The sequence below is a fragment of the Hydra vulgaris genome, chromosome 03 (genome assembly GCF_038396675.1).
Source record: "Hydra vulgaris chromosome 03, alternate assembly HydraT2T_AEP".
Lineage (NCBI taxonomy): Eukaryota > Metazoa > Cnidaria > Hydrozoa > Anthoathecata > Hydridae > Hydra > Hydra vulgaris.
This window is the reverse complement of record NC_088922.1, coordinates 32,470,001-32,495,000: the sequence shown is the minus strand read 5'-3', so window position 1 is coordinate 32,495,000 and position 25,000 is coordinate 32,470,001. Positions and strand designations below refer to the sequence as shown.

At 26.6% G+C, this 25,000-nt stretch overlaps 1 protein-coding gene across 1 annotated transcript in view; it reads right to left on the bottom strand.

The window, feature by feature from the left end:
* Positions 1-25,000, bottom strand: part of LOC101238484 (tyrosine-protein phosphatase non-receptor type 13) — a 176,954-nt gene that overhangs the window by 71,612 nt on the left and 80,342 nt on the right. Inside the window, exons 14-17 of the mRNA XM_065792946.1 lie at positions 22,238-22,308; positions 18,793-18,869; positions 5,230-5,410; positions 4,223-4,378 (exon numbers count right to left, since the gene is read on the bottom strand). Of these exons, the coding sequence (XP_065649018.1) occupies positions 4,223-4,378; positions 5,230-5,410; positions 18,793-18,869; positions 22,238-22,308 (485 nt within the window). The remainder of the gene's footprint in view (positions 1-4,222; positions 4,379-5,229; positions 5,411-18,792; positions 18,870-22,237; positions 22,309-25,000) is intronic.

Below are 25,000 nucleotides of genomic sequence, written 5' to 3'. Positions count from 1 at the left end.
TCTGGCGAGATATGATTCATGCATGTCACAGACATGTATGAATCATTTGCCCTTGATGTCCAGTGGTCGGTTTTATTGTAGCATTTGGTAATATTTTGTTCATAAACCTCTTAAAATTTTCAAAATCAGAAAAACTGAACGGCAAGCAACATTGGCAGTAGTAATCAAAATAATGATGTCATGATTAACTAATAATTGATGCCAATCTTGAAGCGGCCACTTATTTTGTAAATGCCTTCTTCAGAAGAGTGAGAGATTTGAAGGCTACATCTTTTTCAGATCCAGAAAGACCTGCCTCGATTACGTTTAGTTCTTTATCTACTTGTGATCTCTGCTTGTCTTCTTTCTTTTGAAGGTCGATGAATAACTTCCTATGTTTTGTTTGAATATGCTTTCGCAAGCCAGTAGTATTTGATAGCTTTGTTGCAAACTTATTTCCACAAATTTTATACAGAGCAGATTCTCCTGAAAATGTGTAATATAGTTTAATAATGAATAAAAAGGTTTTATTTTTATATTATAATTTTTATTCTATTTTTACTAAAAAACTTCTGTGTCTACGAGTTAGGTTATATATAAAAACAATTCTGCCAGTAATTATTCTCAGGATTATTTCCTGGCACTGCCGGCAATTACCTTTTGAGATAAAGTATAAACAATACTTAGTAAGTAGTACTTATTTATTATTTTATCATTGAATAAATAATCATAAAAAATAAAATAATAAACGAAAATAAAAAAATATAAAAATAAAAAGAAAAGAAGAAAAAACATTTAAAAACTATGTTCATAGACATATTTACAGGAATCAACTTCTTATAATTTAACAGGAAAAACTTGATTACTACAAACACCCTAAACACTATTCACACACAAAAAAGTTTAACTTCAAATTTTAATAATTCTTGTGAGAAGACCTCAAAGTCTCCTTTGAGTTTCTGTGTTTTTATTGATATGCTCATTTGTATTTTTATTCTATTTTATATATTGTATAAAGATAAATAACAAATGTAAAATAAAGAACAAAAAAGAGTCTTAAATACACATCATTGTTCTCAAAAACTAAAAAAATTCTTTTTTGGATTAGTGTGTAAACAAAAAAATTTGTTGTGCTACACTGGTATAATCTAAAAATCCATGTTTTAAAAAAGTGTTTTTGAAATATACCAATGGAAATATTTTAAACGGGGATATAAATGGGTGAATATTTTTTATAAAAAAATTTTTCTACAAAAAGTCACAAATTTTAAAAACAAACTTCAATAACATTTTTATTTAAATGGACATAACTTTGTTTTAAAAATTAAGGTCTTAAAAAGCATAAAAAAGATTTGTAAAAGGTGCATCATGGAAGCACCCTAGCTTCCATGACGAAGCAATTTATAAATCCAGCTTATTGGTTATATGGGTCCAATGGAATCGATTTTTTTGGTAGACGTAGGGTTAACTTAAAGAATAAATACTTTTTATAATTAAAATATATTTTTTAGTTAAGAAATCTTATAGAAAATGAATGAATTTTTATGAAATAAAAAATATTAGTGTGTTTGTTTTAGGGCAGTGTATAATATAACTATGGTGAGAACAGAATTACTAAAAAGACTATTAATTCTCCCAGTAAAAATAGAGGAAAATATTGCTTAACTCATAAAAGTTAACCAGTGAAAAATTAAAGGTTAATTCTGTATCAGTTTATAAAGAAGCAAATTTTTGCATATACTTAACTTTGCATACACACTAATGTTTGAAATAAAAGTATATAATCAAAATATGTGTGTATGTGTCTATATTTTTTTCGTTAAAAAATATACTCAATAAACATCACAGCGTTCAAAAACAATTATAAAACTATAACTATTTGCAAGTGTGGTTTGGTTTTTTAATCTTTGGGCTCATGGTTGTCAAGCAAGAACTTGTTTTCCTGATGACACTTAGATATAATTTCTGTTTTTTTATTTAATAATTTTTGCGTACCTTTGTATGATATTATGCAAAGTTTTTCATGAAGGCAAAGCAAGCATTTTTTTTGTTACCTTGCTGTAGGCGGGGACTTGTTTAATTATTGACCAGTTAATTTTAGTGTTATTTTTAAGTTTTCTTTTATCTGCCATATATACTTTGAAAGGGTAATTGAATTTTTCATCTTTTTATTTGTGAATGAGTGTTTGTGGTTAGCCCATCTTTTCTTCCATTCACTTTCTGCTAGGCAAATATGTACTTTTCTGGGGTGTTAGGGGGGGGGGGGATACTATACATTTATAAATAACATTAGAGGCTCTACATTTTCCTATTATAAGGCAGTTTTTTTCTTTATGCAATTGCAGGGTGGGTATTCTTTTGGTCTTTCTGAACTAATTTTCTTGTTGTGGCTTTTTATTATACTTTCAATATTTTTGGTGCAGTTGCAACTCAATTTGATGGTGTTTTGATTGAATAGTTTACTTAGGGGGTGGGATGTTGGAAAGTATTTGTTGAATAAGTTTAGGAAGATATGTCCGACATTGGTAGAAACGCTTTTACTGTACGGGGGGTTAAACCATATTATACTTCTTTTTCTTGTCTTTTTTTCTCTTTTTTGGGGGTTATACTTTAAATTAAAATTAGTGAAGCTATTTCTTCTTAATTTATCTTCGTATTCTGGTATAGATAAATTCAATGTTTTTTCATTTGAGGAATTTTGTGATAATCTGTTGTTGATAGAAATGGGGATGTGCTTTATCAAATTATAATCAATTATATAGCTCTGATATCATTCATCGAGCACTCTTGCTGAATATATGCTCACAGCAAAATTAAACTTACTTATTTATATATATATATATATATATATATATATGCATATACATATACATATATATATATGTATATGTATATGTATATATATATGTATATGTATATGTATATGTATATGTATATGTATATGTATATATATATATATATATATATATATATATATATATATATATATATATATATATATATATATATATATATAGGGTTGATATTTCCGGGAAATTTTGCTCAAAATTTCTAAAAAATTTCAAATAAATTTTTATTTTAGGCATTCTTTAAATATTCCAACAAAAAATATAAAATAATAAAGACCCACAAGCAAAAAATACACATCTTTTAGTCAAATTATTATAATCAAGTATAAAAATGGCACATTTTTTTAAAAAAGCAATAAAACACTCAAGTTGTTATGTGTTATTTTTATTTACATTACTTTTGTGAAACAACAATAAGTAGGTGTTTTAAGAGTTGGCTTATCTTTTGAGCTTGTGTATAACATATTTCTAGTATTTACTTCTCTCAACTATGATGTAAAATATTCACAAAATCAAATCTTTTTTAGATCAATAAGTTTTATTGAGTATTATTTTTGTAGAGTGTTTAAAAGAAACAAAGATCTTTTGTGTGAAGATTGCATACAAAGATGATTTTTGGGGGACAGTGTGTGGGGGAAGGCATTGGCTAGTCAGGTATTTGACACAATTCAGTCAGGTGAATTTAAGTTTTTAAGGACCATTTTTTATTTTTATTTTAAAGACGGTTCTTTTTACCGTTTCACCCCCCTCTTTTTAATTTATTAATCTATAAAGTCAAAAGTGCCCTAGCAAGGTTGTGAAGGGTGAGACTCATATCTTAAAAGCACTTATTTAAACATAGCGGTGGAATTTATGACCTCAAAATTATTAGTTATTTTTATTGCCAACTATATTTTTAAATAGTTCAAATTTAGCAAAAATATTTTTTTTACTATTTGCCTTTTATTAATCAATAACGTCTTTATATCAAGAAAAAATTTAAACCAAGACAAAATACTGTAAATATTCAATCAAATCTTTTTATATATAATTTTACAGTTTTCAGTAACTTTTAGACCAATTTAACAGGTATTTAAAAATGCCCTATCTCTTTTAAGGATGGGGGTGCAGATTATGTTAAGCCTTAAACAAAGCTTGCTACGGCAATGAACATCATATGCTTAGCAAATAACAGGATAAAAAAGTTTTAGAAAATTTTAAAAACAAAGTATCATAGTTGCTACTTAAAGTTATAATAAAAAAACTCAAAATAATACCTAATTTACCTCAAAATAATAAAAATAATACCTTATTCAATCTAAATCTTCTAGTTTTAATATTATATTGTAATTGCAAACATATAGTATAAAATTTTAAACAATAAGTTTACAATTACATTAATCTTAAATTCTAACCCGAGAAATTTTGTAAAAAAGAACTCCATATTCTTGTAAATCTTTTGCTTTTTTTAAAAACTCAAGCTCTGCAACTTCTTTACAATTACCATAATTGGATTTGTGCATTAATGAAAGATGTTGGTAACAGGCATCCTTATTTATACGAGATAATACCTACAAATAAAACACAAAAATGGCATTTTAAATTTAAAAATGTATAAAGTAAACTGTTTAATAAACTTAATTTAATGTAAAAACTAACACCATGCTTGAATTTGGTTACTTACTATTTAGTTACTTAGTTCAACTTTTAATAAAGTATTTAGCTTAACAAATTTAATTTGTAAAACTGATATTATTTATGTTAAAAATATTGTCCAACAATATTTAAAAAAATTTTTTAATCTAATACCATTTAAAAATAAAATTTTTTTTGGAAAGAGACTATAAACTTAGAAAAGTTAACAAAAGTTTTTAACTGTAGTATATCATAATCAATAGCTTTCTTAGACTTATAAAAAACAGACCAATTTTCAATAATCAAATGTTTTAAATAATCAAATATTGGATTAAATAAATTTTATTAAATATTGAGCTTCAAAATCTTTAACTCATATCGATCACATTAAAGAGTTAAAGTCTTTGACTCAGAAATATAACATTCATAATAATGCAAGCTTTTTAATATTAATTACACTTAGTACCAATAAATCTTTAAATTTTTAAATACAAAAAGATCTAGAAAATTTTAAATATCGGGTGATAAAAACTAAATTACAATGACATAATTAAATTGTAAAAAAAGAAAATTTAAATAAAAAATTAAATTGCAAAAAAAAACAAAACACATAGCAGCATTTTGTCAAAAAGAATTGCTTTAAATGATTACAATGACAACACAAATAGGTTACCTTTCTAAATGATTACAATGACAACACAAATAGGTTATCTTTCTAAATGATTACAATGACAACACAAATAGGCTACCTTTTTAAATGATTACAATGACAACATAAAAAGATTACCCTTTTAGGCAAATAGTGCTCAATTTGAAAGTACTTTGAAGAACTTGACTCATAGTTTCCATATTCAGCTTGTAAAGCATGACCAGTTAAAACAAAGAGAGCTTCATCTGAGCAATGCATATACCCACTTAAAATGTCTTGTCGAATTTGTAAATAGTAATTATGCCAAGTGATACTTTGCCTAGTTAATAATTTTATATAAACTATTACATATATATAAAATAAAAACATCAAAAAATAAACAATTTACAATATATAATATTGGTTCCTAGATGCCTATGATGTCAAAAGAGAAACACTCAAGCCATGTTTACTCAAACAACATTTTTAGTTGTCACATGCGCATCCAGAAGATAAGATTTATTTAACACTGTTGCATAACTGAAAAAAACTAAATTTCTAAATAAATAAACAAGTAAACAAAGGAACATGCATGAAATAAATCAAATGTTAAAATAATTGCAACTTATACTTTTTATGCATAAGTTTTTATTAGCAGTAAAAATAAAGTATAATTTTTCCTAAGCCTATCCTATAACTTACCTCATACCTTTAACAATAACTTCTAAGCTTATTCCATATCCTTCACAATAACTTCTAGGTTTATTCCATATCCTTCACAATAACTTCTAAGTTTATTCCCATATTTTACAATTTATGTGTTAAAATACATAAATTAACTATTTATTGTTTTAAGGACTATTCTAGAAAAATAATCTGGGAGGTAGTACCATTCTGCAAAACTTTTTCCACCTCTAAAATTTATTGCAGACATGAAGGAATGAAGTAATTTTGTGTGTGCGAAAATTAAAAACTTATTGTAATAAAATCCGCAAAAAACAAATAATTTACTTCTTTTTTAGCTATAAAATTGTGTTTTAAGGGAGAATTTTTTTTGTAATTTTAAATCTTTTTAAAGGGTTTAAAGTTATAGACAAATCTTTTAATTTCTAGTAACATATCTATTAAACCTTGTCAGTTTGAACTTAAAAAACAAACAAGGAAAATCTTATCTGCAGCAAATAAGGAAAAATATCTTTAAAGTAGTTTTAAAGATATTTTATTAAAGGTTAACAAAAAGATCAGAGATATTATTTTTTAATTTTTAACTTGTAAAATAATCAAAATTTATTTCATTACTAAGTATAAGAAATTCTGAGGTTTTGAATTTACTAAATTAAATATTTGAATTAATTACCACAGCTTACTTGGTTTAATTTGCATCTTTACAATTCTTAAAAATATATCTTTTTAATGTGAATAAAAACTTTTGTTTAAATTGATGTTATATTTTGTATATGCATTACTTATGAACATATTTATTACAGAAACAAATTCATTTAGATTATTTATTTGTAGAAAAAATTTATTTAAAAAAAAAAAAGTAAAATAAATATAAATATTTAAAGCTATTTAAAAATTAAATTAATTTAATTTAAAAAATAATAATGTGGTAGTGTTGTAGTGTTAGAGCGTGAGAAAGGTTCGCAGTACTTTTTGATAAGAAAATATGAACGAAAGTCTATGCAAATATCTAACTTACATAAAATTATAAAATGTTAAAACATACTAAAACATATATCAAGTTTTATATGAATGATGACGAGGAAGATGATAATGATAACGATAACTGATTTTTATATAAAACTATTATGAATTATATGAAACATATTACTAAGCAAACAAACATATCATGTTTGTTTTCTTAGTAATATGTTTTTTTTCTTAGTAATCTTTTATACACTTTTATATATTTGTATGTAAATAGTTTTATATGTTTATATCAAAATTATATATAGATTTTAAGAATATTTAAAATAATTTAAATGATTATTACAAGAATTTTTATTTGTTAGCAGTACAAAACACTTTTACTGATTTGTGTACTATTTTTAATTTTTATTATATTATATATAATATATATATAATAAAAATTAAAAACATAGACAAATTTATATATACACATACATATATATATATATATATATATATATATATATATATATATATATATATATATATATATATATATATATATATATATATATATATATATATGTATATATATATAAATTTGTCTATATAGATTTTAAGAATATTTAAAAGGGTTGTATATATATATATATATATATATATATATATATATATATATATATATATATATATATATATATATATATATATATATATATATATATATATATATATATATATATATATATATATATATATATATGTATATATATATAAATTTGTCTATATAGATTTTAAGAATATTTAAAAGGGTTGTATATATATATATATATATATATATACAACCCTCAGAATTAGAAAAATTGAGGTCGGCAATAATTTGCCGACCTCAATCTTTAAGAGGTCCGCATCAGGTCGGCAAAAATTATTTAATACAAAGGTCTGACAATAAAACATAAAAACGAGGTCCGAGGGTTGTGTGTGTGTATATATATATATATATATATATATATATATATATATATAATATATATATATATATATATATATATACATCCGGTAGTGGTGTAGAGGTAAGAGCGCTCGCTTTGTAAGCGAGAGGTTCGGAGTTCAACTCCCACCACATCCCTGTAAGTACCGCGCTCAATTTAGTTTCTCCGCGCAGTGGCCTTGCTCGGCAAGGTTCGTGTTTCGGAGTTAAAGAGTTGAGAGAGGGTTGCACCACGAATAACAACTAAAAAATAATTAAAAAAAAAAATACCAAAAATTTATATATTTATTTATGTGTGTATATATATATGTGTGTGTGTATATATATATATATATATATATATATATATATATATATATATATATATATATATATATATATATATATATATATATATATATATATTAGGGTTGAGCTTTTACCGAAAATTTACCGGTAAATCAGTAAAATTGTTTTACCGATTTATCGGTAAAATGTCGGTAAATTTCGGCAAATATTGTTTTTTTAATAACGGTGAAGGATGCTTGAAAATATTTTAGAATGCTTGAAATGGCTCAACCAATAAATTAAAAATTTAATTTTCATTTTCCTGTCAACAAAGCTGTTGTTTGTTATGCTTGAAAAGTGATTTTGTTGGTTTAGTTTTGTCTAAACACTTTAAGAAAAACGTTTTTACTTTCTTGTGACTTATTTATCAACCAATGTATTTTGGAAAACGATATTACATCCACGGTCACTAACAAATAGTTATAAAACTAATATTAAGTAAATACCTATAAGTTGATATAAAAAAATATTTTTCAACACAAATAATAATAAAAATGATGAACAATGAATTAATAATAATGATAACACTATAATCATAAAAAATAATATATTGAGTATAATATTTATAAATTTACACTAAATAAAACCAATTAACTAAAATAAACAGAAAGAATTAAATAGTTTTAAATACTTAACATATATAAAAAGTAAAATAAAGAATAAGTACATCCGAGAAGATTTTTTAGATACAAAAAATTATAATAAACAACAACAACAACAACAAACAAAAAAAAATAAAGAAAAACCAGACTGAATATAAAAAATAAAAATAATAATAATACTAACAACTATAATCAATACTACTAGAATACAACCATTACAATAATAATCCAAAAAACTTAAAATAAACACGTCATACTCTAATATAAAATAATTAAAATCTCCAACTAACAGATAAAAATAGATAAGGTAGGTAAAAATGTATAGGAAAAGTCAACAAATGAGAAAATCAGGAGCATTAAAACGCAATACAAACAGGCACACACAAAACAAAACATATATCATAATATTAAAAACATAAAAATAGGGACAAAATCACAGAAAAAATAAAATTACACAACATTTAAACATAAAAATAAATTTTAAAAAGCATATATTTTTGTTACATCTGCGACTTTTCGAATTTATAAAAACGTTTCATATTTTTCTTAACTTTATTTAGCGTTTAACTTTTTTTTTTTTTTCATACATTTTAATTTAAAGATATCTTTTTGTTGTATTTGATTGACATTTTTTTTTCTTTTTTTTTCTTTTGGCTTAATTTTGTTAATGCTTTCATTTAATCTTTAATATATATATATATATATTTTTCTTTTTTACTTTTAATAGTTTTTATTTTTTTCTAGATGATTCTTTTTTCTTTCTTTTTCACCGTTACAAAAAAGCGACCGCCATTTGCGATGTCATTGCAAAGTCTTCATCATTCATATTTATTGTGGTCTTTATCACTAAATTTGATTTGCGTTTTGGCAAAATGTCGGACACTTGGAAACACTACACCTTAAACAAAGGGAAAACAGTTACTTGCAAAATTTGTGGAAATACAAGTCAATACACAAGTTCCACAACTGGAATGTGGTATCACTTAGACAAGAAACATAGAATCAAAAAGGAAACACAGGAACAAGTGACACCAAAAGCTGCATCACAATCAAAAAGGCCTAAGATTTCAACTTTTTTCAAAAGCAATCAATTGAAGAAGTGATTTCAAGATTTACAGCACTGGGTGGATTTAGTTTCAATGCCATTGTTAACAGCTCTTTCATTTAATCTGAAATGTCTGAAAAAGGTTATGATTTCCCAAAAAATCACAAACAAGCAATCCAGTCAGTTAAAAAGTTTGCAACTGGCATAAGGAATGACCTTAAAAACACTTTCAATTCTTTAGTGACAATGGGAAAACGCTTTTCAATTACACTGGATGAGTACACTTCTTTGAAAAATCGAAGGTACATGAATACTAATATTCACCAAAAAAATAATCACTGGAATCTAGGCTTGACTTGAATTTCCGGATCTCTGCCGGCTGAAAAAGCTGCAGCTGTTGTCACTGAAAAAGTGGCAGAATTTGGGTTGAAACTAGGCGATAGCATTGTCTGCTCAGTTACTGACGGAGCTTCCATGATGGTTAAGTTCGGAAAACTGGTTCCAACCGAGCATCAAACTTGTTATACCCACGGAATGCACTTGGCCATTCAAGAAGTGCTGTACGAGAAGTCAGTTTTCTTGGTGCTGCCATGGATGAAAACATTCCCATTCCGAAAGTGAAAGTTCACTTGCAATCTGTCATCACAAAAGTCAGAAAAATTGTCAAGTTATTTCGAAAATCGCCCGTCAAAAATGACGTCCTTCAAGAAGAAATTAAGAAAGAGCACGGAAAAGAGGTTTCACTTATCCTTGACTGCAGAACAAGATGGAACAGTTTGCTGTCAATGATTCAACAGTTCCTCAAAGTCAAACATTCAATCAGAAAAGTATTGAAGGACATTTCTCCACATTTTATTTGCAGTGATGATGAATAAGACATTTTATCCGACATTGTTGCTGCTCTTGAACCAGTCAAATTAGCAGCAGAAGCACTTTGCCGACAAAATGCAACTCTTCTTACTGCTGAAGGAATTTTCAAGTTTCTTGTGAACAGGCTGAAACAACAAGATTCACCTCTTTGCATTGCAATAAAGAGTGCAATTTTGAGACGTTTTGAAGAGAGAAGGCAGAGCAATCTTGTAAGCTTGTACAGATATCTTTCCAATCCAGAATGCTTGTCCAACATTGAAGAGCATAAAGTTTTCAATATGCCTCCAAAGTCTGTACTTCAAAAGACCGCCAAAAACTTGCTGTCTAGGCTTTTTCCAACAAATCCAGATGACCTAAAGTTTATTCAAGAAGTGCATGGCTCAGAAACTCTTGACAAAAATCCACTTTCTCTTGAAGAGAAACTCGAGGAAGCAAGTCAGCATTTGGCCAAAAAACAGCAACACAATTCAAACGACGAATTCAAGGCCATTTCAAAAGAAATGTTGGTCTATGAAGCAACCGGAAAGAAAACTGCAAACCTTGAACTTTTGTTCAATGCACTAGAAACCATCCCACCAACAAGTGTCGAATCTGAGCGAGCCTTTCCTGCCGCTGGATTATTTGTGACAAAAATTCAATCCAGAATGAGCGACGACTTACTTGATACACTTTGTTTTCTCAAAGCTTATTTTTTATCCAAAAATAAATCTCAAAACTAACATTAATGTGTTTTATTTACTTATTACTGCATTTTATGGTCTTCTGTTTATGCCTTTTTATTTTTTTACCGATTTTACCGGTAAATTTAAAAGTCAGTAAAAGCTCAACCCTAATATATATATATATATATATATATATATATATATATATATATATATTATATATATATATATATTATATATATATATATATATATATATATATATATATATATATATATATATATAAATTAGTAAAAATTTTTTCTTTGACAACTTGTTTCACCATCAATAGGTTCATCAGGAAGCTTTCTGATAAAAATACAGATGGTGAAACAAGTCGTCAAAGAAAAATTAGATAAGTGTCTTTACTAATACATATATATATATATATATATATATATATATATATATATATATATATATATATATATATATATATATATATATATATATATATATATATATATATATATATATACAGTACTGTGAATATGTTTTAGACCACTTACATTTTTTCAAATAATCTCGGAGAATTCTTCTCTAATATTTAAGTTTGTAGTTCTAAATTATAAACCTATTAAAACACATGCATTTCAAACAAAATATGGAACAATTACAACCTTTTTAATGTCAAACTTCAAAAAAAAACTCCTAATATTTACTATGTCCTCCTTTTGCCTCAATCCCAGCCGATATTCGTCAGGGAATAGATTCATACAAATTAGTTATAAAATCCTGGGGTATGTTGTGCCATTCTCTTTGAAGTATTTAAAAACATTCTTCAGCATTTCAGGGAGCATGTTCGACCTTCTTTCTGTCCAGGTAATCCCAAATATGTTCAATTATATTCAAAACTGGACTCTGGGGAGGCCAGGTCATCAATTCCAGTACTCCTTCCTCTGCCATTTCATTTAAATAATTTTTTGCCACTCTGGAACAATTTTTTGGGTCATTGTCCTGCTGCAGAATAAAATTATGACCTATTAGTCTTATTCCGAATGAAACAGCATGGTGCCTTAGGATATCCACAAATGATCAAAGTGATCAAACCACCTACTCCAGATGAAAATAAACAGCATAAAACTTGTAAAGAGCCTCCTCTGTGTTTAATAGTAGGGTTTAAACACTCGGGCTGATAGGCTTCTTCAATTCTTCTTCAAACATATTGGCGTCCTTTCGTTCCAAAAATTTCATATTTGGACTCATCGGTGAACAGAACCCGATTAAACATTTCCTGGGCCCAATCTTTGTGTTGTTTTGCAAATTTAAGTCGTTTTTCTTGCCACACCGTAATAATGGTTTTCGAATTGCAACACACCTTCTTAATCCCGATTTAAGTAGGTGCTGTCGAATAAAAGAAGAGCTGACACTTTTCCCAGTTGCTGTGTTAATGCCTTTTGCCAGCTCGGTTGATGCTTTTTTTGTATTTCTAAAAGATAGGGTTTTTAAATATTTATTGTCATCTTTTGTTAGCTTAGGAGGTCTACCACTTTTGCCAGCTCGGTTGATGCTTTTTTTGTATTTCTTAAAGATAGGGTTTTTAAATATTTATTGTCATCTTTTGTTAGCTTAGGAGGTCTACCACTTTTCTTTTTATTGTCAAGTGAGCCAGTTTCTCTAAACTTTTTAATGATTTCTGTAACAGCATTCTTTGAATATCCTGTTTTGGATGTAGTTGTTATGACACATCGTTTTAATAAATAAACAAACAAATCCTACATTTTTCCTCATCAATTTTGTTTATTTATTCAAAATAATATATTCTTTTAACTTTTCTTAAATATCATTAAACTTAAATACGCTTTAAAAAAATTACATAGGAAAAAAATTGTAAATACGTCCAATCATACAAGTGGTCTAAAACTTATTCACAGTACTATATATATATATATATATATATATATATATATATATATATATATATATATATATATACATATATATATATATATATATATATATATATATATATATATATATATATATATATGCATTTAACCCTAATACTAGATATAATCCAAAGGTTATGAAATTAAACCAAACCTTTACCTACCTAACTAAATTAACCCTAATAATATGATTAACTCCAACGCTATTATAACTTTATATTATTATATTATTATTATTATATTATTCTATTTTTATATGATTGTTTATTAATTTCTGCTTTTATCAACTGATTGCAGAATTTATCTGTCTCATCTTGTATTTTTAGAAATTAACTGAAATTCTGATATGTTATAAAATTGTAAAACAATATTGATTTCAAGATCTAAAGCTTCAAAGAATCGTCATATACTTTTTGGAGAAGGTCGTGAATTACCCAATTTTTGCTTGCCAACCCACAAGCAAGTAGGCAAAGCATACTTGTCTGAGAAGAATTATGAAACTGAACCACTACGGTCTGTTTGTAGGAGACAAGCAGAGAAAATTTCTCCGATATGGATTAAAGCATCAGTTCCTACTATAAGTCTTCGAGGCATAGAATTACAGCTGGAGAAGTACACAGGCAATGTTCAGAAAGTGATTCAATCAAAGTCTGCAACAGTCAAACAAGATGAAATAGAAAAAGATCTTGACACATTGTTTGACATTTGTTCGTGTAAATGCAAAGAACTTTCGTCTTGTTGCTGTCCAATGGTTCTGAAGGTGCCAGCAATTGAGCATGACTTCCTAACTGATCAACGCACTATACGTGTTGGCAGAATAGCTGGAATCAACAAGAAGGAATCCGCACATGCTGAGAGGCGTTTAAAACAAAAATCTGTTTCATTATCAAAGGAAGAGACTGCAGTTAAGTGTGCCAGAGTCGTTGAAGCATCTGATAATGAATCAGATAATGAAACAGACAACAATTCTGACACCGAAACTTATTCCCCTTCCGTATCAGATGTCGATACCGAAGTCACATCTACTCGTCTGAAAAACCGTTGTTTAAAAAATATTGCTTTACAAGCAGATGGTTTTGGCATATCAGATAGAGCAGTTGCCGCGATTGTATCAGCAACTCTGGTTGATTTTGGTATAGAACATATGGGGCCAGTGGATCGGATTAAAATTCGCAGAGAATGAAAACTACTGAGAACATCCTGTAAAAATGCTGATTGTAGAATTACTGGATTGTATTTTGATGGAAGGAAAGATCAGACTTTAAAACTTGAGGGGGACAGGCAGACTGTGATTTCTGAGGAACATATTTCCATTTTATCAGAGCCAAATTCAAAGTATGTTGATCATTGTACGCCAACAAGTGGATCAGCCAAATCTATTGCAGATTCAATAATTGATACTGTTGACTGCACGAACCTTGTTTGTATTGGTTCTGATTCAACTAACGTTAATACTGGTTTAAACAATGGAGTTATACGCAGAATGAAAATTGAACTTGGTCGACCACTGCACTGGTCCATTTGTCTTTTACATCTGAACGAGCTTCCTTTGCGACATCTTTTTCACTCCTTAGATGGTGCAACAACTGGACCCCATTCATTTAATGGACCAATTGGCAAGTCTATTTCAATATCTGTTCAGAAACCCATAGTCAGCTTTGCCATATTTGTTGGTGAACCTATTATATGCAATAAGCAGTTGTTAAGCAGTGATCAACTGTACTTTTTCGAAATTGTTAATGCGGTGAAGACAGGTGTTGTACCAGATAGATTTAATTCTAGAACACCTGGGAGACTAAACCATGCAAGGTGGTTGACACTAGCAAACTGTGTTCTACACCTTTATATATCTACTGAAGATCCATCAAATGAACTAATACTTTTGGCTAAATTTATTGTGAATTCATATGCGGTTGTTTGGTTTGACATTAAGAAACATTCAAACTGCTGGAATGCTGCTCCACACTATTATAAAATGATAGAAACATCACGATTTCTTCCTGTGCGTTATCGAATAATTGTTCAGCAAGTTTTGAAGCGCAATAGCTACCTGGCTCATATCGAGAGCATTATTCTGGCTATGCTCAAAGACAACCGTCAAGTGATCCGTAAGCTTGCGTTGAAGAGAATTCTTTGTGCTCGTGAAGATGACATACCAAATCGAAAATTTCAACTCCCTGAGATACAATTTCAAGCGACTAGTTATGAAGAACTGATTGACTGGCAAACACAGCCCCGCTTGGAACCTGTTCTGACAAAACATATTCCAACTGTACAAATATTGGCATGGCTTTCGTCAGTTGAAGACATAGTTACTGACATTGAGCCATTTCCATGTCACAATCAAAGTGTTGAACGTGTGATTAAAATTGTGACTAAATCAGCATCCAAAGTTTATGGTCATGAAAATCGTGATGGCTATATTCGCATTCAACTGGAGCGCTGCAAGTTGATGCCTCACTTTGACACAAAATCTGAATTTAAGAACATTTAAGTATAGTTTCTAATCAACTTTTGCTAATGATATATTGTTTTGACTGTTCAAATAATTTGAATTTTATTATAATTTCAATCAATAAATTATGTAACAAATGAGCGTTTTTAAGTTAATTTATTTGAAAACATTAAAGGTAAAAATACAAAGTATAGCAAAGTAGTAGCGAAAAACGGTTTGCAGCATTGCATTCAGCGTATTTGAGAGCCAATTACTGGAAATTCCCGAAGAAATTTTCCAAATTTTTTTAAGTTATGATCCGGCCTAATATATATATATATATATGTATATATATATATATGTATATATATGTATATATATATATGTATATATATATGTATATATATATATATATATATATATATATATATATATATATATATATATATATATATATATATATATATATATATATATATATATATATATATACACATATATATGAGGGTATTTATATAGATTTTTGTTGCTATAAGTTTAAAATAATAAATAATATTTTTTGGATATAACATTAAATCATAAAAACATGATACAAACATGTTAAATTTTGTATATTATTATATATGTAGTATTTAATTTTTCTTATAAATAAGGGTTTACTTAAGTAGTTAATAGCTATTTAGTTATCTGTTTGTAGTTAATAATGGGTGATTACTAAAAATCTGGACAAAACTAAAAATTAAATAACTTTTAATCTAGAAGACCTATTTTATTGTTTTAAAAAGAATAAAATAGCAAATTTATTCTAATTTTAATAAAAGCATTTATCTTAACTCAACAAGACCTTGTCTTCTTATTGTGTCGAGTCTTTTGCTAGTAGACTCTGCCAAGCATTGTACCAGCTCTTTGTCGAATTTCTTAAAACAGTAAATTATTCTAGAGCATAATTGATCCAAATTCTCTGCTTGCCAACCATTTTTGTAAACATCTCCTTTTATACAAGACCAAAAATCCTCAATACAACGACATTCAGGCATATTTGGAGGGTTTTCACTTTTTGTTACAAACTTTATACCATTTTCATTCAAAAACTTAACAGCTTTGTTTGAGTAATGGGCACTTGCTAGATCAGGCCAGAATATGTATTTGGTATTTTTTGGAAGCTGTTTGATGTGTGGTAATAGTTTTTTAGTCAAACATTCATCAACATAAATATGCTGGTTAATAGCTGTTCCAGACTGTACAATGTATGGAGTTGATAGGCCAAAAGGCGAAATGACTACGTAAACCAATAATTTTTCTTCAAATTTCTTTTTTTCTTTGAATTTAACATTGTTTGGTGTTAATTCGATGTTACTTGAATAGAAAATATCATTACCATTAATTTGGCTGTTCGAGAGAGTAAAATAAGACTCGTCATCAAGAACCCAAATAAAATCTTTATAATTTTTATAAAGTTGACCACACAAACATCGTTTTTTTGCTCTCTGGCTCTCAGTTCGACTTGGAATCTTCATTTGTTTTCTTTTTTTTATTGATGTTTTGGTTTTCAATGTCTTAGAAATAAGTGACTGAGAACATTTGAACTTTTTTGAAGCTATACGCTGAGAAATGCCACATTTATGGTCAAAATGCTTGGTAAGTTGACTGATGGCGTGCTTAGTCATTAAATTCGGCTTTCTACCACTACCAGTTTGCCTTTCAAATGGTTTATCTTCTTCTACACGTTTAATAATTCCATATATAGTCGAACTTGATAAGTTTTCTGCTTCAAAATGAGAAACAGTGAATGATTTAGGCTTATCTGAATTTTCTTGATAAAACTGGTACACACGTTTTCTCTGGAGCTCAAATATTCAAGAACGTAAGGGTACCACAAGAACTTAAGGGTACCACTAAAATCAAAATCATTATACTTTATTATTATCTCTTAATATCATTTTCATTTCAATATCTGAACTGATTTAAGCATCTCTTGATTTGAATTTAAATTATCCTTAAAGAACTTTAAATAATTTACTGTCTAATGATTGGATAATATTTTTTTTTTTTTTTTAATATTATTAATATTGTAATAGAATTAAATATATAGAATTAAATAGTATTAATATCGAAAAATAATATTAGATTATCAAAAGTATAAATACATTCCCAGCAAACATTCTATAGCGGAATTTTAGTGGACCTATATAGTCATTTTGAGCGAACCATTGTAGTTTTGTTCAAGTTACTTAATGGACCATTAGTGGAAGCCAACAAAAGTGTCAGGCCGATGACTAACAACTATTAACATATCGGAAAGATATCGGTTTACCATTAAATGCAGATGCCACTAACGGTCCACTAAGTAACCCATAAGCAACTCCAATGAACCGGTAAAAAATGCCTATATTGGTCCACTGCAAATCTACTGAAAACAATTTTGATGGATTGTCTTGCAACTGATATTAAGTTTTATTTTACTAATAATTTAGATGGCTGCTTCATATATAACAAATAGAAGAAGAGTTAGAAAGCAAGCTGATAAAGATGTAAACGAAATTTATGTTGAAAGTTGTGATCAGAAAATTAATTTGTAATCCAGCAATGTTTCTAATGATTGTTAAAGTGTTTTTTATGACAATAATGTATGAGAGTGATAATGACAAAGCAAGAGAAAATTTTTTTGTTCGAGGTAATAATAATTAATATGATAATGATCTTAATGAACATTTCACAACAGACTCAGATTTTTTTCAGTTGGATTTCTTCTAATATTTGTATAAAGGAATTTTGATGCAAGTTAACTCTTGTATTTGCAGTGATACTATTATTCAATAATTTTCTGTTTAGAAATGATTTGATGTATGTATGTTATGGTTGGCTGCAACATTGCGCCAACTTCCAAATCCACATTGTGGCGATGTTATTGTTGCCGACCATCGGCCAACAAATTTTTTGACATTGAACCGACCTTGGGCCAATGTTAATGTGCTACCTAAGTAAAGATGCTCACAAAAGCACTTTTTTGTTTCTTTTTTTAAGTAATTAAGTAATACTTATTAAAGCAATATTTTCTTTTAAATGTGTTTGATGCGTACTTAAAATAAAAATCAACAGAAAGTTTAAAATGTTTATAATTACTTTTAACAAAAGTTAAAAACAACTGTGAATACATTTTATGTCAACATTAAAAGATTATACTTACATTTAATAAATTCTGTAAACATTTTTAATTTATAACATACTTACTTTAAAACAGAAGGTTCGTTTACAAAAAACTTCACTTTAAAATACAATATAAATTCTAATTTCTTCTTTGTTAACTTCTAAATTTAATAAAAAAATATTATTCATAGCAAAAAATTTAATAAAAAAATATTACACATAGCAAAGGAAATATAAAATGTACTTTATAAATGTGGTAGTGTTTTACTAATTAAAAAAAAAATTTATAAATGCTTAATCAAAAAATAAATAATAAAAGGTTTATAACACAAAATCTCAAAAATATATATTTTTTCTTCAATGAGCCATCATTTTCTTATTTACCATATATGATGGTATATATTATATTGGTATATAGAAAGGGAGATCATGAAAAGCTATTATAGCTTTAAGAAGGACTAACAAAATTATATACAACTATATTTAATTTATAAGCGTTAACAAACAGTTTTCTAGATGCAAATAAAAAAAAATTAATATCTTTTCAGTAAAACCTAATTTTTCTTTTGATTTTAGAATCACTGCTTGATAATTAAAAATTTTTCACTGATTGATAATTTGAAAATTTTTAGCAATCCTTTGTTACCTGCAACAACATCATAAAAGCCTTACTCATCCCTGAAAAAATACCTCTAAAAGGTTTTTGTATAGTTAGAAACCTACAAACTTAACACTTGAACCTTGTCTAAAATTAGTTTTATGTTTTGATATTTTTTAAAAGCATTTTTAAATGAGAAAAAGAATAAAGCAGAAGATTGTAAATAATGATTAAACCAAATGATTGTAAATAATAACTAAACCAAAAGATTGAAAATAATAAAAAAATTTCAAATCAAAATTGTCATAATGTTTTAATTTTCTAACTTTCCAACCAAACTCGTGTAGATGACTTCATGCACATGTTTGTGACGAGAGAACCAGAGAAGGTCAAGTTCTTTCAAAAAAAGTCACACAAACAAGTGCTCTGTACCCTAAAAATCCAATATCAAATAGCAGGCTTTGTTATGAAATTTATTGCATAAATAAAATAAAATTATTAACTGTGTTAAAGTTAATAAAATTAACTTTAACACAGTGTTGAGATTTACATCATTTATAGTTAAATTGCGTCATTAGCATTTAAAAAAGATTATATTTCTTTACAATTTTTTTTTTTTAAAAGACCTTATTCTTAACATAATCTTTTGTTTCTTTATCACAACTTATTTCTTTATTTTTGCGTATTTAACATAATATTTTTAATAAAGATTATAAACAATTTACAGATAGATTTTAAATATATATATTTATTATTTAACATAAATTAAGTCAAAAGAACTTTACACGATAATGAATTGATAAGAAACAAAAAATTTTTAAATACATTTTTGGAAAAATTCTCTTAAACAAAAACACTTTTTTTTTTAAAAAAAAAAGTTTATTATTTGCTTTGACATATTTTAATCTACCATAAAGAGATTCATGTTTTATGTAATAAATTAGTTAGATAATGAGAAAAAAATTTCTTTAATAAATATTGCAAAACCATTTTACATTCCTTTGAAACTAAACTTTACATTCTACATTTTACTAACTATTTCACATTCTTTAAAAACTAGATTTTTAAAAACTAGATATAAATTTTTAAAATCATATTTACTTCATAGTATTTTAAAAAATCACAGATGCAGTTAAAAGCTTATTTTTACGAATTAATATTTTCTGATTAAATGTCACATAAACGATAATTAAAAGAGAATTTAACTATTCCAAAATAAAAAGTTTGTGCTTAGTGTAAAACTGTTGAACTGCTGTACACAAAAAACCATTTCCATACATTAAATGGGAACCGCGTAACCCTTCTTAACAAAAAGTCTGAAATAGCAGCTTTTTTTTTGAAATAGCAGCATACTTCATATCTTTTATTACTGATTATATTTTTTATCTATTTACACATTTAAATATATATATATATATATATATATATATATATATATATATATATATATATATATATATATATATATATATATATATATATATATGTATATATACATACACATATATATAACAAAATCATTTGTATGAACTTTATTTGCATGGGTGTTAATGTTGCTATGCCAGAAACCATAACAATAATTCTATTCTTTACAGTTTATATTATATATATATATATTTTAAAAGTTGACATCTTAGCTTTATCTTAGCTTAACTATTTTTATTTTATTTTATTTTTTTAATGTTATTCACCTCTCTAAGGCCACTACAGTCAAGGAGGCTACTTTATTGATGTTACAACTCTCTCTCTCTGTCTCAACCCTCTCTTTAATTCTGAAAAACAAATCTTGATGAACAAGGTCGCTGTGCTGAGAAACAAGTTAAAATATATATGAAATTCTTTCTAGGATATATATTATTGCATTTCATATACATTTCATATAATAATTACATTACCAAGTTACACAAAATTGTGTAACTTAGTAACTGAAAACTGTGAATAAAATGAAAAATAGCAACAACCCAATCAAAAGTTTTTGACAAAATAGAAAACGACAGCAGTTTTTTTTGTTTTTTTGTAAAACAACTTTTTTCACAAAAACCACCATAAATCCTTATTAAATTAATTTTTAAAAATCTTTTTATGCTAAAACTCATTTCAAATCGATTAAAAACAAAGTTCATTTGTTCCTTTTTATATGTACAATATTGTTTTTGAGTTTACATCAGAAAATGAAAATGCCTACAGACAGACAGGTAACCTCTGTATTTATGATAAGAATATATATATATATATATATATATATATATATATATATATATATATATATATATATATATATATATATATGCATTTATATATTTAAGGATGTTTAAAAAATAATTTAAACAAGTGTTCAACCCCTTAATGTGTTTTATATAATAACATAGATCATCCAGGTCATATTTCATATTTTAAAAATCCAGAAAATTGCTTGGATAAAACATCCGCAAAAAATCCAAAATATATTTTCCCTTATTTTCCTTTTAATTTTGCTTTTAGCTGAGTTTTTTAACTTTTTATAATTTTAAAAGTTAAAAAAAATATCCGTAAAAAGATAATCCCTGTAATAAAATAAAACTGAATTTAAAAAACTTTGATTAAAAAATATTTTTGGGGATAGCACAAAACCCTTAACACAAAAAAAGTTTTTTAAAAGTATATAATGTTGGGTCTCAAAAGAAACAAAACAATATTAAAAAATCAAAAATAATCATCATTATAATCAAAAATCTTGTAAAAATGCATATTTTTGATTTTTAGTTAGAAAAAAGTATTTTAATAATTTTTTTGAAATTTTATATAATTTCTCTTCATTTAAAATCCAACATGATATACTTTTGAAAAATTGTTTTTTATTTGATAATATTATTCAACACCTATTCAAAAATATATTGTTTTTAGAAACATCCTAATACATTTTCCATGAAAAATACTTTTCTTAAAAATCACCTCATCTTTCCAACCTGTGGGGGCATACTTTAATAACTTCGAATCAAGATCAAGGAAAACATGATCTTCTCCTGCAAATAATAATAAGAAAAAATTTTTTACTTGGATCTCATATGTATGTATGTATGTATGTATGTATGTATGCATGCATGTATGTATGTATGTATGTATGTATGTATGTATGTATGTATGTATGTATGTATGTATGTATGTATGTATGTATGTATGTATGTATGTATGCAATTGCGTTTTGTTTTAATCTTTGTGCCTTAATCTTAACATTATATTAAAGTTGTGTTACAATTAAGTAGTAACCTTATGCATTCCCATAATTCAACAAGTTTTATTTAATAAGTTAATGAAGTCAATGAGTCTTGGTTAATAATGTAATGAAGTCAATGAGTCTTGCTTAATAATGTAATGAAGTCAATAAGTCTTGTTAAATAATGCAATGAAGTCAATGAGTCTTGCTTAATAAGTTCATCATAAAATGAACCTTTTTTTTTTAGCAGTTTTTGTTGAAGCAAATTTTATTGTTTAATATGTTATCAATGAATTGTTACAAATGAAGTATAAAGTTTTTTTATATCAAAATAGCTTTCTTCCGTTTTCAGAGATGTTTTCAAAAAATATATCGGATAAAGATTTTTATTTTTTCTAATCCTGCATTAAAAAAGACATTGGAATATGATCCTAATACAGGTTTCCTTTTTGCAAACTCAGGATATAGGTTGTTACCAGTCATGATTACACCATTTAATCAGCCAACTACACCAGAGAAAGTATATTTTAATAAAGTTCACCTACAGGTAGATAGTGATGTGGAGCAATCCTTTGGTCATCTCAAAAACCATTGGAGGTCACAAGATAAAATGAAAATAATATTTTTATAAGTGCTCCTAACATATGCTCACCTAATAATACTGCAAAATATATTTTAAGTTCATTTTACGAAAGAATATGTACACGATGTTCAGGCTGAATTAAAACAAGTCAACCAAATTCGACTTACCATTGTATGAAAAACAAATTATAAACTTTTTGTTTGCAAATTGAAGACGATAATATATTGCAATAATAGATTTTTTGATGTTTTATATATGGCAAATTTAGGCATTATGCAAACTTCAAAATTATGTTTTAAAAGACATCTTTAAAGAGTTTAATATATGTAATTAAATAAAAACTTTTACAATGGATGTAACTCTTTATTTTTAAATTAATTTTTGTTTCAATATTTCAAGGGAGTATAGATACCCTTATTATCAAGTATAATATATATATATATATATATATATACATATTCCTCACTTTTCTCTATTTTTAAAGTATTTTTATTGTTCCATGTAAAATTACCATGACAATTTTTTGAATGTTCCGCTATTGCTGAATAACCCCATTTTCCTTCTTACCTATTTTTCTAATGTTGGTAAATGCAAGATGAGATTTTTAATTTTGTTTCACATTTTTTGATGGAGCAATTTGTACACACCTGGGTAAGAAACAGGAAGAGGTTTATTTTTTGTGGTAAGTAAATGCTGTCAATTTTTTGGTGATTTAAAGACTGGTGTGTAACCTGCTTTTTTGAAAACTTTTCTTAACTTCAGGCTAATTCCTGGAATCCATAGTAAAGATACAATATTTTATGATGAAATGTTAAGTTTTTTATTATTGTAAATTTTTTTAGTGGTTTTATAATATTTTCCAGGCTTGTTTTTTTATAACCATTTTCTACAAAAACATCAATTAGAAATAATAACTCTTGTTCAATATTATTATCAGAGCATAATGAATAAATCCTTTAAAAACTCTGTTTATAATTTTTGGATTATGGCATGAGTTAGGTTTGATTTGAACGTTAATTATGGCATCTTTACAGTAAACTTTAAAATCCTTCACCAATTTTATTGTTATTAGTAAGCAACCGAGGTTGATATTTGACTGGGGCCGGGGCCGGGTTTGATAAAACATAGCCAGGGCGTGTGTATATATATACATACATATATATATATATATATATATATACATATATATATATATATATATATATATATATATATATATATATATATATATATATATATATATATAGATATATATATATATATACACATATATATATATATAAAAATATATATATATATATATATATATAGATCTATAGTTTGTTGGCTTTGGGAAGAGCGGAAGGAAAAAAGTGATTCTTACGCCAACATATACGTCACTTTTAATTACTTTTAACTTTCGTCCAACATTTCCGTGTTGGACGAAAGTAAAAACCATTAATTTAATTACAAATTAATCGCTTTTTAAAAAAACCACAAAAACGCAAATTTAATTGACCAGAATGTTTTTAAAAACATTCTGAATGTTTTTAAAACATTTTGAATGTTTTTAACAATATAAACAATGTTTTTATTTTAATTTTTTTTAATAAAATGTTTTTATTTTTATTTTTTTTAATAAAATGTTTTTATTTTTATTTTTTTTACTGTAAATCATGCGCGGAATGTTGCTACATCGACTATCTTATAGCCTGACTCGCAAGGGAGTGCTGCTACATCGACTGACAAATAGCCTGACTCGCAAGGGAGTGCTGCTACATCAACTGACAAATAGCCTGACCCGCAAGGGAGTGCTGCTACATCGACTGAGGGTTTGGTTGGGGCAGGCAGTCTATCATTATTAAAAAAAAAAAATTCCGGTCTTGCATTTTAATTTTTACTTTTTGTCAACAAAATATGGAAAAAACTTTCGGACAAC